General features: G+C 42.8%; 1 protein-coding gene across 2 annotated transcripts in view; it reads right to left on the bottom strand.

Moving 5' to 3' along the window:
* MYH10 (myosin heavy chain 10) overlaps nucleotides 1-15,857 on the bottom strand; it is a 103,535-nt gene extending 87,678 nt beyond the window's left edge. For both annotated transcript variants that reach the window (XM_075771053.1, XM_075771052.1), the window contains exons 1-2: nucleotides 15,732-15,857; nucleotides 12,601-12,978 (exon numbers count right to left, since the gene is read on the bottom strand). In XM_075771053.1, coding sequence (XP_075627168.1) covers nucleotides 12,601-12,945 — 345 coding nt within the window. In that variant the 5' untranslated portion in view covers nucleotides 12,946-12,978; nucleotides 15,732-15,857. The remainder of the gene's footprint in view (nucleotides 1-12,600; nucleotides 12,979-15,731) is intronic.
* Between the last annotated feature and the right edge of the window lie 229 nt (nucleotides 15,858-16,086).

Here is a 16,086-nt window from a genome sequence, read left to right as displayed (position 1 = left end):
TTCTCAATCCCAAAGCAGTTTCCTCCTGGAGAGGTCATTCCCTTGGCTGTCCCACCCCAGCTGATGGATAGCCTGGCAGCTGGCACTGCAGACACTTCATATTCTGCTTTTAGAGTTGATCATGAACAGAAGTTACCAGCACTGCTATAACATCAAGAAACTCAAGCACAAATTTTACATTGCTTATTTCATTGACTCTCTTATTGATGCATTTCTGTTTAGTCAAAAAAAATTGCCTCAAGTTTTACAAACAATACGTACAGGTCCATATTCCCCTATGAGTGAAATACCAAAGACTACTTCAGAACAGTTCAACTTCTGCTCCACAGAAGTTATTTAGAAGGAATTTTTCATATAAATATATATGGAAGAAAAAAAATGCATACAGTCAACCACCCATAGTTTGTTATCTGGGAGGGAAGGATGAGCATGACTTGGCTGTAGGGGCTTTACTAGGGATCAAAGATTGAGCTCACAGACAGACAGTTTTGGACCATGCAAAAAACAGAGCTAATCCACAGTGTTTCCCGGAACCAGAGTACATGAGTGGCTCTTGCCTTTTCAAAATCAACTAAACTGATGGTTTTTAAGAAAGTAAAATCTCTCCCGTTCACCTTTATTTCATAGCATGCTTTAAAAGTGCATTATTTTAGTCACTAACATTATTCACATATTTACTGGCACAGGAATGTTAGCAAGAGAGATCAGTTTTCTTTTGACAGACACAGGGAGTATCTTTCTGAATGTCAGGAAAACTGTTTTTTCCTACCTTTGCAGGCTGAGGGAAGGAATGGACACAGTAAGCAGACAGCATTAACAGCTGTCGAGAGCCTTACAACATTTGTTGATTTAAAAAATATTTCTGCTACAATTTTACGAACAGAGTAGTTGAAATCCCTGATCTACCTCTTTTAATATAGAAGAGATTTTATTTGAAGGAAAAGGTGCCCTGTTCTTTCTACAGCTACAAAGGATTCTGGAAAGACAGACAGAAGGTGATCTCTGAAGTGAGTCAGGAGCACCACTCGTAAAAAAAAAAGAACTTGGTTTTATGCCAGGTGTCGTGACATAAGGACATCTTATGTCCTTACAGGAAAATAATCTTTCCACTTTGGTCAGATCTGCTGGATGATAAGCACTTACCCAACCAAATATCTTCGGTAATAAGGTATTTATTTCTCAAGAGAAAGGAAACAGATGTTATCAGGTCGACTGACCCAAGCATAAAGAACAACTTATCAGTCATCAACTCCACAGAAGCATGGGTCTGTGGGCAATGGGCAGCTCCTCCCCAGACTCCTTTCCAGCCTCACACTCCTATCGCTGTCCCTCTTGAGCACCCTTGCAGTCACTTACTGAGCTGGATACTACTGACTATAAGTTTTAAAAAGAATTGGTTGGTAATAGAATCAGTTCTCTGACCAAACTCATTCATCGCCACTAGTGGTAGCGTAGGGGAGAGGGAAGGCAGGACAGTTACTGGAACAGCATGGTATAACTGGCCAAGGAGCCGATTAACTGATAAACACTGGATCTACGCTCCTAGCCAGCCGTCTTCCTTGTTCTCAACCAACGTCACCCATATTGATCAACAGTTACCATGGGTGATGTGAAGGCATCGAGAACTGCACACGCCTGAATCCCATTCTAGTCTTCAAATAAAGATAACGAAAAAGCAGGCACACATTCACCAAGCCCATGGTACAATCACCAGCTCAAAACCACTGAACAGCACCTATGCTGTGTTTCTCCACTATAACCATGTCTAATGAAAAAATTACTTGTTTATTGCCGTCTGCAGATGAGATCTGGTCACAAGAAAAAGAATTCACACAGCCAAAGTCCATTTCCAGATCTGTCCCAACACACTCTCTGACCAGTGGAATGGCACGAACATTTGTATAAGCCAGCAGACCTCCTTCCTCCAGGAGAATTCTGAACTCTCAGCCAGCAGCATTTCTGAGCCCTGGTCTGGTTTTCACCCATCCAGTTTCAGAACTTGCTATTTACCTCCACAGGCTGCTGCTCTGTATCTTACTGTGGATGGGAACTCTCAAAACAGTGACTGATGGTTAAGCTCTAAGGGTATTACTGTATATACTAGCTGTATTACAGACATCCTGTTTCAAGAGCAACACCTCTATTTATCTGCAAATTAATCTAAAACTTTAATCAGCTGTTTCAGTGCTTTTATGTTCACAAAGGAAAGTTGTGTTTTTCCCCCAGTATCACTGCCCTTCTCCAGACACGAATAAACTGATCTAATAAGTGAAAAAAGTAAAAAAAAAAAAAAAAAATCTTAAATTCTAGGATAAGAACACCTATTTGAAGATCATTCTTCCCTCCTCCCCTAGTTGCTTTGGCATCTTTTATTGCCCCAACACAGACATGGAGTAAATGTTATTACTATTCAGCTACATAAAGAATTAATTTATAAAAACAAACTTAATCCCTCAGACCTCTATTGATAATACCTAATCTGGAAGCCTTTCTAGATTATCTCCCAATGCAGTAATTAGATGGATCGGTGAACCTGGAATGATCAGACTAAGCAAAGTCCAGCTAGATGCCAATGCAACTCGGTCAATCTAGAGGAAGACCAGCAAATGTTCTGGGCAAATGAAACAGGTTCATTTAAGAGGCTCTATATTGAACAGTGCCAAATTAGAAGTTATGAAGCACAAAATTCTGCCATTTTACCAGTGCTGGGGCTCATTTATTTGAAACTAAATCTAAAGGATAGGCTTTTATCCCTGACCATTAAGTGTGTGTCATGACTAGCTCTTCACATGCATCACCTTGAACTCACAAGATCTTGATTTTCTGCACTTTTGTCACTCTGTTCACTCTCCTGACGTTTCCCTGCAAAATTTAAAAATCACACTTTCTTCAAAACATCACCACACTCAACAGCCTTAATTTATTCAAAGGAAGATGGAACCATGCTCTCTCACAAAGCTCCCAAATTTCCTGACCATCACCTACTGCAAAAAGCAACATATGAACATATTGGTGGGTTGTTCTTGTGGCTTGGTAGGCATATAAACACAGAAGGGATGCTTTTATTGACTCAAATTTAATTGTGAGGGAGGTAAACGGTACAAAAAAATTTACAGAGCTATTTTATAACTGCAAGTCTCACAGTACAAGTATATTACTATATCCAAGACAGCAGATTGGAGGTATGGGCTTTCTGCATACAAATTGTAGACATGAAAAGTAGGCTGAGATTGTTTTACACACCTTGAAAAGCTTCTGGGTGACCAGCCACAGAAAGAATTAACAGGATTACTGCACATCTCCCTTACAAATGGACACCCTACTTAATGAATACCACCACGTAACTTAAAGATGCCCAGAGCTTTCCAACATGCCAAAGGGGCACAGTGATGCCCTGTGCCGCCTCTGTATTCTGCAGCAGATGGACTTTGCTGAAGCTGTCAGATCTGAATTACAATCAGGATCAAGTGCTGAAGAGCTACAGTTACTAGCCAGTCTGGCTGAAGAACCAGACTTCATTAATTTTTCAGCTGACAGAGGTAGATATGTATATTAAGAATTCAAAGGCAAGTAAAGATGCTTATTCACCTTGAGATCACGGTATTAGCTGCAAACAAGCTAGTTGCTTGAAACACACACATTTGTGCTTTACTGAGGAACAGGAGATAGGCAGTATCAACCAACAGCAATAAGGCATGTTGGAATGCACACTCTCTAGGCAAGGCTCCAGAGACAAATAGTAAAGCAGTGCTCTGACAGAGGTTTGTTACACAAACTCTCCTTCAGGACACTAATTGTGGAGTTTGAATGTTTCCAGATGCTTATAAGCCTTATCCAGTAGTATATCATTTAGTAATTTGGATTTTGGTGAGCTATCCCAGACTGTGGAGTTCAGGTTCCTGGCACTGGCCTATTTCAAAACTATATTATATTCCTAGCAGTAAGCAACCTGAGAAAGAGGTACATGTAAATGAACTACTGGCAAATAGAGAGTGCATCATTTCCAGGTGAAAGCACGTGGAAATTTAAGATACAAATTTGGAGTGTGGGCTCCAGAGCAAGAAAGGTTTTCATGGCCTGTCTTCCCTTAAAACCATATCAAGCCTTCACTGTGTATATACATATGGTGGTATTAGTGTCAAAAGCCTTGAATAATTCCTTAGATTAATAGCTCAGTTTTACAGTTCTTACATCAAGGAATGTAATATGCTGTTATGACTGTTAGGTTGCTTCCTCCTGCCACAACTTCAAAAGGCCTCTTTAAAAGCATCACTTCAGAGCACATTAGCAAGATGTGGGTAAATTTTTGGAATTTGTAACAATCAGTCTGCATCACCTGAGTATCCAGACTCAACATTTATCTCTAGTTCTTCAAATATAGAAAGTGACAGATTTGCTGTATTACTACTTAAATAATTAAGCTGAAGTAAGCATCTAGACATCTCCTATTATTACCTGAAATATAAACCAGCAGTTTCTAGCCTAGAAAGCAATACCTCTTTTAAATAGTATCCCATATACTAATGGGGAAGAGCACATTCTCCAGGTTAGTAAGTTGCATAATGATAGCATTTTGTCTGGTTTTGCTTCCTGGGGTTATGATCTGCCTTTCACACTCCAAGACCCATTAAATCCTCCAAGCTTCGCATGGTTTTCTCATGTACTACCTTTACCCCCTAGATGAGGCAATTATCCAATCCTAAATTCAAGCAGGGCAAGAAGGGCCGACAGCTCTTCAGTCTCAGAGGGAAGGAAAGCGATGCTGTGACCTGGGGTGGAACAGTCTCTGCTTTGCACAGCAGCTAATCCCCAGCTACAATCACCTCCCCCCAGGGCAGGGACAGAGGGGCCACACAGTTGCCCCAGTACCATGGGCAGCCCCTACACCACCACCCCAAGCCCCTGCTCACCAGCCAGGCCACAGTCAAGACTGGAAGCCAGAAATTATCCCAGACATCTCCATACAAACCCTAACTTCTAGATAAAAAGACAATTGAGTCCTGCTGGCACCCAAGAAGTTGAGGTCAAGGATGCCAACAAGGGTAAGGAACCTCCTACAGGGTACTGGGAACCTCAGCTCTGACAGAGGCTGAGGGACAAGAGCCACTGACTGCTACCTGGGGCAACTGAGGAGTAAAATCTGTGCATGGGGAGAATGAGGAAGGGAAGGAGCACAACACATACACAAGCTATTAAAGAAAAAGCTCAGCCCAGACTTCTGAAGACTTGTCTATGGATGTTCTCTGCAGCTAACACTAAAGAGAGAAGGTTCACCAGTACTGTATTTTCACATTTATAGTCTTCATGTTATGTGTTTAAAGAGAAAAAAACAACATCAGATCAGCTGTGCAAGTCATACTCCTGCTCAGTCAGCTCAACACCTCTCAGAGATGGACAGGCTCACCGCCATTCAGACAGCACAACCACTTCAGCCACAGCAACTGCTAAGAGGTAAACATGATCTTAGGTTGCACCAGGGCCAGAAGAGTATTAATATCTTTTCACAAGGATCCTGTATAGCTGCGCGGTGGAGCTTGACTGCTCTACAGCTTACAATGGGCTACCCGTGACTTCTGGTGCAGGCGTACAGCTTGAAGGGGTGTCCTGCACCACAGTGCATTCCACTGAGCACTTGAACAGGAGTCCAGAATCCAAATTTTTGCACTTTAGGCTGCTAAGCTACCATTCTTTATAGAAAGAGAGTATTTGACAAGAACATGCACTTTTACATACCTCTGCTTGCCTGAGAGCAAGGAGGGTATTGATTCACTTCCCTTAAATCCCTCAGACCTTTCTGAGAAAGTAAAGATCAACACACAACTCCCTCAACTTGATCACATTTATGAGTCTTCCAAAAATCAAGAGTTAATTTAAAAACAAGTTCTCGTGTCAAAGCAGTCCTTACAATTTGAACCCCAGCATTTCTTCTGCCATGTATTATGTACCAGATCCAGTGACTGGTTTGTGTTAAGGAATAGATGAAATTAAGTAACAAAAGAACCTGTAAGAAACGGAGTTTAAGACCAGTCTTCGATACTCAGTAATGTGAAACATTCCCAACTGGACCAGCAGGAAAATTAGAACACAGAAGCTTATGTAACACCACAGATTGTTCTAGGTTACACTCTGGCCTTGCAGGAGGCAGCAGCTTAAGAGAAGAAACAGCTTATAGGCAGCTCCTCAAGTGCAGTTTTATAAGAGCTTCCACCCACAGCAGGCTCTGGAACTGGGAACTACAACATATTTCTCATTTTTGCCCTCTTCTGCCCCAATAAAATGGAAAGTATATAAAAAGATTAAAGTAGCATAGGGCTGCAGAGCAATTACAGAAGTAATACTTGTAATTATCAACAAATAAATGCTGAAGTATTTTTAATGGCACAATAGTAAGCATGTTTTCTTCTTTACTGGTAGAAAGAAAACCCAGCAGGTATATACATGAAGAGCAATAGCAGCAAGGTTGAAGGAGCTCTCAGCCTTACATAAACAGTTTCCAACCATTTTGCAAAAGTCTTTGCTAAAAAAAGGTGGAGGAGTGGGTGTAGAAAATAATACATAGTTCATTAGAGTTTGGAGGACTTTGACATTGAATCTAACCCCTTCCACAAGGGTGCTTCACCATCTTTTTGTCCTTCCTCAAGGAACAGCAAAACTAGTCATTGCTAACTTGACTTCACCTACAGCATGCACAGGTCTCACACCAGATGTCTCCACCTGAAACTTTCTAGCTGAGCACCCAAACATAGGTCATGGGCTCACCAACAACACACAGCACCATGGGAACATCCCACCAGTCACACCAAGGCAAGAGGCCATCTGCATACTGCCATGGGTTAATAGAAGTCAAGCGTTTGAGAAATTCTATTAATTTTAATCCTTTTGACTGAATGAGGTCAGGAAGCAGTTAAGTAGTAATTACAATGATTTGTGGGGGTATCAGCAAGCTACATATAATCAACTGTGGGTGATGGAATTCCTCCAGAATAGCTGGGACTAGAACAGATGTGGCAACAGCAGCATTTTTCTAACAGATTTTTATAAAGCCCATTGGATTTAGAATATCTTAGTTTTTACTGTAGCTGAATTACACCCTATGTTTGAATGAGCCATTCCTTCATCCCATCTTACCACACTGGCTACAGGAATGGGAACTTTTGACTGTACAAGACAGACTTTTGGTCCTGCGGTATCTTCTTTCAGTTAGAAAACTCAAACATTTATAGACCCATTGAGTACACAACAGGCAACTTATCCAGGAATTTTTCAGATATTAATCTGCACTTACCAGTCAGACCATTAAAATACAGTTATCTGCAACTCGGATGTTACACTTTTCTGGAAAAATCAGCAGGGTATGTCAAACCTCTACAGGACCCATACTACTACTGTTTGCTAATGCACTTCATGAGAAACCCATTGTGGTTTAACAAAGTATTTCTGTTAACAAGATGAGCATAAAGTTATGTTTTTACACTCATTAATAGAGTGTGTAGGAACATATAAACATTTAAAATATGCTTTAAAAGGGAAAAGGAAGGGTCTTTGTTGCCAAATAAGGTACTGACACAGAAGTAGAGCTTTAAATTGCTGGAAGAAGTATCACCTAGCCCTGACTTAGAAGTATTAACAGTCATTAGCTTATTCAGTCCAATTCCAGTCAGTGTCTGCAATATCAAGAACAAGTTGCTTTCCATTTAAGTAGAAATTAGGTATTTACATTCCTGATCTATGTAACTAGCCACATTTTGATTAACTGAAATGCTTTTAATCAATTTAAAAATTCAAAATACTAAGAAAGTTATATCCAGAACACTAACAAAGCACTGAAATATTATTTAGAGCGATCAGGAACACTCCTGACCACTTTGCTTTTTGCAGTTCTAGAAGTAGTATGGCATACATCAAAATTTACTTTCAGAGTTAAAAAAGAAAAAAGAAATCATCCTGCTCTGAAGTGAAAGAAAAGAACTCTCAAGCTTCACACTAGCTAGCCACCAACCCCAGTTCTCTTCCAAGTGCAGAGAAAGTGGCAAAAAAAAATATTAACAAAAATACTGACAGTTCTTTTATTCAGATCAACCTTGAGTCAAGTTGGGTAGAAGCCTCATTTTGAACATAACTGACATGCCTACATATAAGCTTTCAGAATAGAGACTGAAGCTAATACATCGTTGATACTGAAGTACAGAGAGATCAAGCTGGAGAAAACACCTCTCCTACACCAGAAACTCCTTTGCAGCTTTCAGACCTTATTTGCAGCTCTCCATCAAAGCACCAAAGTATTTCTCCCCTCCATATTGTTAAGTGCAGCATCTGGCCTCCTGGCACTTTATTTTCAGACTAAATTCTCCCTCTTGTTTATCTCCCTCGCCGCTCCCATCCCTTCCCACCAAAACCAGAGACCCATTTCAAGTGTCTCCTTTTTCCCAGGACTCCAACTGAAGGAAACAGCTATAGCTCAGACAGCCAAAGTCACTCCTTCAGCTGGGCTTCAGACACCACCCCCCCCAACAGCAAACTGACACCACAAATCTTTGAGCCACGAACAGAACTGCTCGTGAACTTCTCTAGTTTTTAAACTGCTGTGCTGTAAGCCAAGTCAGTGATTTCCTACATACAGATATCATATTGGACCATGAAGAGTTTGGTTCTGGTTCACCAGAAACACCAAGCCTCATGAAGCAGTGACAAGGAGAATTACTGGAGCAGTAATCTTGCCTATCATGGCTTGCCACAAAGTATTAAGGCAACAATGGTCTTGAGAACTTAGTAGCATTCAAAGCTGATGGACCCTCAACATCGACTCTTTCCAGTGGATGTCTCCATGTCATTGCCCGATTTAAAGATTATTTCCACCCCCTATGAAATCATATTTTACTGACATGACTTAAGCAGAAACCAGAAGTCTAGGGCTGATATCTAGAAGCCTTCACCGTGGCATTTTACATGCAGGTCTTTTAAAAATAAAGATGTTTCCTCACTCAAGCTACAGAGATTGATGACCCAAAACCTGAGGCAACTAGACTTCTTTCTTAAAGCAATGCCCCCAGAAAGATATCTGAAACTCAGTTCATCATGGTATAAGGATATTAAAGAACCACCACAAAACCAGTCTGAGTAAAATCATGTTTATTCCAAGTCTTCAGAGGACCTCCTAAGCCTTTGGGTATTCCTCCTGGGTACCCTTACAATGAACTACCTCCACCTCTGAGGGACATTACTAAATACACACTGAAGCTAGCGTTAAAGACATGAGACTCCAATTTAGAGTACTGGTGACTCAAACGAGACATCTCTGCCATAAGAGACACTGATATCCCTAGAAAAGCACAAAATTCAGCTATGAAACACAAGGAGGAGTAAAAATTCCTACCAAAGGTAGAAATAATGAGAAAAAAAAAGACTGCAGTAGATGGCTGCACCTTCACAGAACCAACACTTGCACTTGATGAAAACCATACCTCAAACTCGAGCAGAGATCATCTCGAGGACTCAGAGATACTGCAGGATCATGCTTAGTCATTGACGGGTTAAGGGAAAAAAGTACAAGAAGTCATAATGATAGATTTGCCCCACCATCCAGGTGAATGAATGTATATAGTATACTTTCAAAAGAATTTGCAGAGATTAGCATAGCTTCCCTAGGAAAGAATTTTTTTTAACATACTCTTCATGAAGTTACAGTCAAAATAAACCTTGTGGTAAGAAACAGAATAGGTGGTGTTAGAAGAGGAGCAAGAAATTTCATCTCCAAAGCAAAACTGGGATCGCTGAAGTTTACACCTACAACTATTCTTCCCAGCGCTTCTTGTACAAGTCCTGCTACCTTTCATCTTCTGTGCTGTCATGAACAGACCAGAAATGAAGACAACACCAAGCATTGACATCATACTTTTACAAACCACTGGTCTTCTAGATTCTCCATTTGTGTTCATCTCCCACAGTACAGTAATAATGTAACTGACAGGCCAAGATCATGCCACTTGGCAGACATTAGAAATGCTGGAAGTTCCAGAAACTCCTTGCCATCCCTACTTAGATGTTACTTGATGAAGTGAGGATCACTGCCCAGGTCATGCCAACTGGCACTACGTAGCTTTAGTCAGCCCTCCCCATTCCTCCAGCAGTGTCATCTTGAAGAAGTAGATTATAGACCGATGACTAGACCCACTGACCAAATCCCTCAGCTTGCTTGTTTCCTTCCTAGGGATTGAAAGGAAACATGTATCTACTTCAGTGACAGTCCTTCATATTCCACTTCCTAGAAAGGCAACACTGCATGCTGCCTATTGTGAATTAAAGGAAACCAAAACAGATTCACCATTCTCCATCTTAACTTCATGAGACCAATGCCAAAATATAAGATTTCAGTTTGGTTATTATGAGAATACTATCTGGAAATCAAAGCATACCTTTAACTGACTCTTGTCACAGCCAAACCACCATAACTCCCTTCATCAGCTCAGGTAACTTTGATTCTTTCCTTTACACCAAGCGAACATCAGCAGGTTACACTGGCAATGGCAGCGCAGCAGCCAGCACCAGCTATAACAGTGCCACATTCCAGAAATTTAGGGATCCCCAACAGAGATCCCAACCAGAACCACACTAAAAACCCCACCAGCTCAAGTTCTTGATGAAGTTTCTCTCTATGGCCTACTCATCTTTGCCAACATTTAGCCTCTACTCTAATAGTACTTGCAAGTGGTGTTCTCCTCACTCCAAAAAATAAGCTGAGTTTTAATTGCAAACAAGATGCCATTATTACAGCTGCATAGGAACATTATTCTTGGTAACAGGAGCATTCTCCAGCAATGTTCCTGTAACTCAGACCTCCAGTTAAGGCCAACAAATCCATTAGCTTCTTGATCCCAACCAACTTCTTCCAGCTTGAGGGGAGGTCATTAGTAATACACCGATGCAGTAATCCCCCTATGTGACAGCACTATCTCAGTGCCAAGGAACCAAGTTTTAGACTCTGCCTCAGCAGTTAAAGAATGAAAGCAGAAAACACCTTTTGGGGAAGGAATGGACAAGGGGAAGGCAAGTTACCTACAAGATATCACCTAAACTCCACCTATACAATAAGCCAGCCTTTCATGAAGCAGAGGTTTTTAGTTTGTCGGTCACCCAAAGTAACAGTACAGCATCATCTGTGTGTACAGAAGAGTGACAGGTTCTCAGTGCCATCCTCCAGAAGCATTTCTGGCTATTTACTATATGGAGTCCTTGGACTAGAGCTTGCTTTGACATTTAAGGCCTTCAGCTTTTAACCTTCATAATGAAATACAGTTATAATAGTTGTAATGAATTTCCTAATAACTAGCATTATGATTGATGCATATACTGAAAACTTTTGACCTATCAACTTGTTTACTTTTAATTGTAAATCCAGTCCTTCCTAGTTATCCAATTAGTTTACTTATAAGCTTGCAGGAAGCATTCCACAAGTATTTTTTGCTGAGCTCCGCTGTTAAGGGTCTTGGTAGAAGGTCTTGGAAGGGTAAAAGCCAAAAACCCACATAGGAAACTGACAAAGAAGCAGAAATACAAAGAATATTAAAAATTATATGAAACTTCAAAATAAGTCCAAATATTACCAAGGGCCAAGAAAAATGGTAACCCATTAATACCTAGGTGGAAGGGAAAGTGAGCCAACTAACTAGCGGAACTAAATAAAATGGATTTAAGCTTTAGAACAAGTGTTTATTAACATGAGCCAAGCATTTAAGCAGATGTTCCAGTTTCCTTTAAGATAGAAAGTCTACTTGTAGCTCTTAATGATACTCTGACTCAACAAGTCACTATGCATTCAGTTTGCCAAGAGACAAGGAGCTGCTCTTAACAGTACGCCATAGACACTCATTTAATATTGTTCAAGGAAGGAACGGGGTCAAAAGCAGCATCAATGGCGTTGTGATTTCTAACTCTATAGAAAGATGATGATAAGCCAGATGTTCCAATCAGTGGTTCAAAACCACTGAAAGAGAAACCTTTATCTTATTGGTTTATTTTAAGCACTTGAACACATTCTTTCCTGGCCCACTAAGTTGATATTGGATTCCAAAAAGACATTTTGCATTCCTAGCACTTTCCGACTTCAGCTTTTAAATAATAGCTTAGCCTCTTATTACCATTTGTAATATGCAGCAAGTTAAAACAAGATATATGCTTATTCATATGAGCAATTAAACAAGAGTAATTCAGCAAAGTTAGGTTTTGTAATCTCTCGTCAGCTCAAACAAGCCATTTGATACTATTCCCTGTATCAGTTAAGCATGTCTGAGGCAAGTGCTCTAATGAGTGGCATGAGCTAAGCACCCAGAGTTGCCATTTAGCATTCTATTTTTGAAAGATGCTTGCAGAATTATTTCCATAGGAGAATTTTTTTATTATTTGTTTTATGACAACAGAGTTCTTGACCTGTACACAGCACAGAAAAGAGACCCTGGATTAATCTAAATGCTAGGGACACAAAGTATGTAGGCTATCAAAATCAGATACAAGACCCACTTCCTGCATTTCAAAGAGGTAAAGGAATGGGAATCAGTAAGTTCAGCTGAATTAGCACCCATAATGAATCTAGTAATTAGTACTTACATATATGAGCCCAGAGTAATACCGATCCTTTAAATTATGCAATACAGAGGCTTCATTTAAACAGGTTAATTCTGCCATGTCTTCCACTTTAGAGAACTTGGGGGGATTCATCTTCTGAATATCATCTTTATTGACTAGTGCTTTCTTTCCGTTCTCTGCCAGTTCAACCAACACTTCATCCCCTTTTTCCTCCTTGATGCTGGCTGCCTCAAAACCATGGCGCTCTGAAGGAATCCACACCAACTTTTTAGCAGTCCAATCAGCCTGGGTGGCAGGGTTGTAGATTACAGCCCTATCCACAAAGAGGTATCTCTCCGGATCTTCCTGTCCAGATCTCTGTGCCATTGTAGGAAGTGAAGGTGTCCACTATTGGTTACCCTGTAAGTTAGAGGGAGGGGGGGGGAAAGCAAAGAGTATGTTACATACCATATTTTTATCAATTAAATGAATGGAGCTATTGCACATCAATTAAATGATTTATCACTAATATCTGTATCTTCTCTTGATGAAGAGGTATTGTTAGCTTCTTCCATAGTCTAAAGAAGTTGCTGTAGAACTGACAGCCCTTATTCACACAGCAGCCCACTGAATAAGCCAACCGCCATACAAGGGTTAAAAGGATCCATCAAGTATAATCCCAGACACAGTACAGGAAACTCAATTTAAACTGATTCTAATTGAGCACCAACTACGGAGAGACATTGCAACAAATGTGAGAACTACAAGCAGGAAAGATACTTTTAATACCACAAAGCCCATCACAAAAGACTTCTGTGCTTAAATAAGAGCAAATTTAAACAAAAGCTTGCCAGTGAACTCAACTTCAATTGAACAGTAAAAAAAATATATATAAATAGATATAAAAATATAAAAAGTGTTCAGTGGATAGCTAACTACAGTAACCAGAAGGTGGCAAGAATATGTTTTAAAGCGTGAATTTTCAACTACAGACAAGAACTTGAGACACTTGGAGTTTCTGCAAGCCATTAAGCTAGCTAAACCTTGCTCATATTCTTCCTGAAAACATAAGACTTTGCATTTCTACAGCCTGTTTCTGTTCTCAGCCCTGAGCGCTGACATTACCGTATTGCAAAAAAATGTCTCCAGATCTCAAGTTTACCTTGAGGCTCATGATACAGCAAGGACTGATGTTAGATTTTCCAACTTCACGGGTAATTTGAAGAGGAAAGAAAAACTGCTGACAAGAGCTCCTGCACACTCGTTTTAGCTATTTGCGTGTATAAGGGAGGCCACCACATCTTTAGGTAATAATACTGTCATATCCAGGATTCCTGGAGCTAGCAGTTTCATCTGTAACCGCCTGAGGAACAACAAGGTCAGGCCTGACAACTAGTACTCAGGTCATTAAACATCTTGTTATTTCACACACCAGATCTTTTCTGCTGAAGAACGAATGTTACGTTAGCTAATGGTAGCCTCTTCTAGCAGGTAACCAAAAGGTTAGCTTCAAAAGCAAAGAAGGTTTCACAAACTGCATTTGTCATCTTTCATACGATGGTATGCACCCTGATGGAAGAACTTCTCAACACACCCGGTCCTCAGAAGAACATGTAATTAAATACAATAGTTGTCTCTCCATCTACGGCATGGACATGTGTTATGTTGTCCAACTTTATGTTAAGGTAAGCATGAAATCATTGAATCCTTCAGAGGTTTGAGGAGCAGACCGTTTACTACGGGCAGCTTAATTCAAATCAAGAGGTGATGACTCAACATTTAAAGTATTTTTTAGAAGAGCCTCTGACAAAAAATTCAATGAAGAAAGAAGGAATCGTTGATGGGACACCTTAAGCGATAGCTGGACTCTTCAGCTAGAAAAATGAAGAAATTAAGTCAAGGAATGCTACAGTTAGCTCAAGAAGCCCACAAATTGAATATCTGAGCCTTCAGCCCCAATTCAGATAACCATTTGTCTCCACTGTGCTAGACTAGAGCTGAAGTTCCAACAAAGACCTGGAACACCATTGCCGCCCTCGTGTGCAAATGCATCTCAGTGTCAAGTCTCTGAAAGCTCTCTGGCCAGGTACGATATGATGGACAGCCAAATGCATTCGTGATAAGCTCGGTCTCACTTTTGCAGACTGAGATGTAATGAAATCTAGAGGTCAGATAAAATTTGTATAACAAAATTAATCGATATTGTTCTCCAGAGGGATTAAAGGCTGAAGACTGAAATGAATGCATGGACTGACTTTATACCAGCTCCTGAGGTAAATACCTAACATCAGGGGATCACAGACAGTTTCAGGGTCATTTTTCTACTTTGGCTTTTAATACCACAAAGCCCATCACAAAAGACCCTCTGCAGAAGCAAAGCAAGTTGCAGCTTACCCTACCCGGGGCTCCTCTGTTAACAATAGCATTCAAATGAAATACACAAATGAGCACATTTCTCATGCAGGAATCCAGCACTCCCAAAAGACGAGGAGTGAACAGGAAAAAAAAAAAAAAAACCCCTACACATGTTCTGCTCCTCTAAACAAAAGGGGGTTGGGGGGGGGGGGGGGGACCGGCGGAGAGGGGGAGTGGCATCCCTCAGTGCAGCCCGGGCATTTTCAAGGACAGGGGCAGCCCGAGGAGCCGCAGAAGCCGCACCGCCCCCGGGCGCCGAGGGCTGATGCTCACCGCCGTCCTCCTGCGGGAGCGGCTGCGGAGCCCCCCTCGCAGGGCCGCAGGCGCCGCCGCCCCGAAGGACAAAGGAGGCGGCCGGGCCCGCTCGGCCCGGCGGAGCCCGGGAGCGGCCCCCTCCCCGGCGCAGCCCGGCCCCAGCCCCGCGCCCCCCGCCCAGCCGCCGCCCCGCCCGCGCGGAGACTGCGGGAAAGGGAGAAAATGGCCACCTTCCCCCCACCGATGCAGCCGGGAGCGGCGGCGATGCGGCGGAGGGGAAGGGGGGGGGGGAAGGGCGAGAGGGGTGAGGGGAGATGCGGCGGCGCGGGCGGGCCGGACGGCACGGCCCACACAAGGGGGTCTTTGTGTGCTGTGCCGTGCCCGCCGCCCCCGCCCCACCCCCACCGCGGGCGGGCCCGGCCGAGCGCCCCCGGCGACCCACCCACCCCCCCCCCCCCCCCCCCAGCCCGGGTAACAGGGGCCGCCGGGCCCCGCCGCCTCACCTGTGTAGCGCCCGGCCGCCGCCGTGCCCCGGAGCTCGCGCCGCCCGCCCGGCTCCTCAGCACTCGCGCCGCTCCGCCCCCCACCCGCCGCGCTCCTTTAGCGCCACACCGAGCCCTCCGCCCCCCGCTCGCCGCCGTCGCCGGACCCGCCCCCCACCGCCCACCGCAGCCCTTCCATTGGGAGGCGGCCACGTCCGTCCGCCGCGACGCGCTCGCCCATTGGTCCGCGGTGCGGCCGCTCTCCAGCCACGGCCATAGCAACCTCCACACGCTACCCTCCAAACCCCGCCTCCCCTGTTAGCCCCGCCCCCTCAGCGGTCATTGGCGGGCCCCGCCCGGCCGTCGGCTCACAGCG

Source organism: Balearica regulorum, chromosome 18 (assembly GCF_011004875.1).
Source record: "Balearica regulorum gibbericeps isolate bBalReg1 chromosome 18, bBalReg1.pri, whole genome shotgun sequence".
Lineage (NCBI taxonomy): Eukaryota > Metazoa > Chordata > Aves > Gruiformes > Gruidae > Balearica > Balearica regulorum.
Note: the sequence above shows the minus strand (reverse complement) of the source record. Positions and strands in the feature narration are given on the sequence as shown.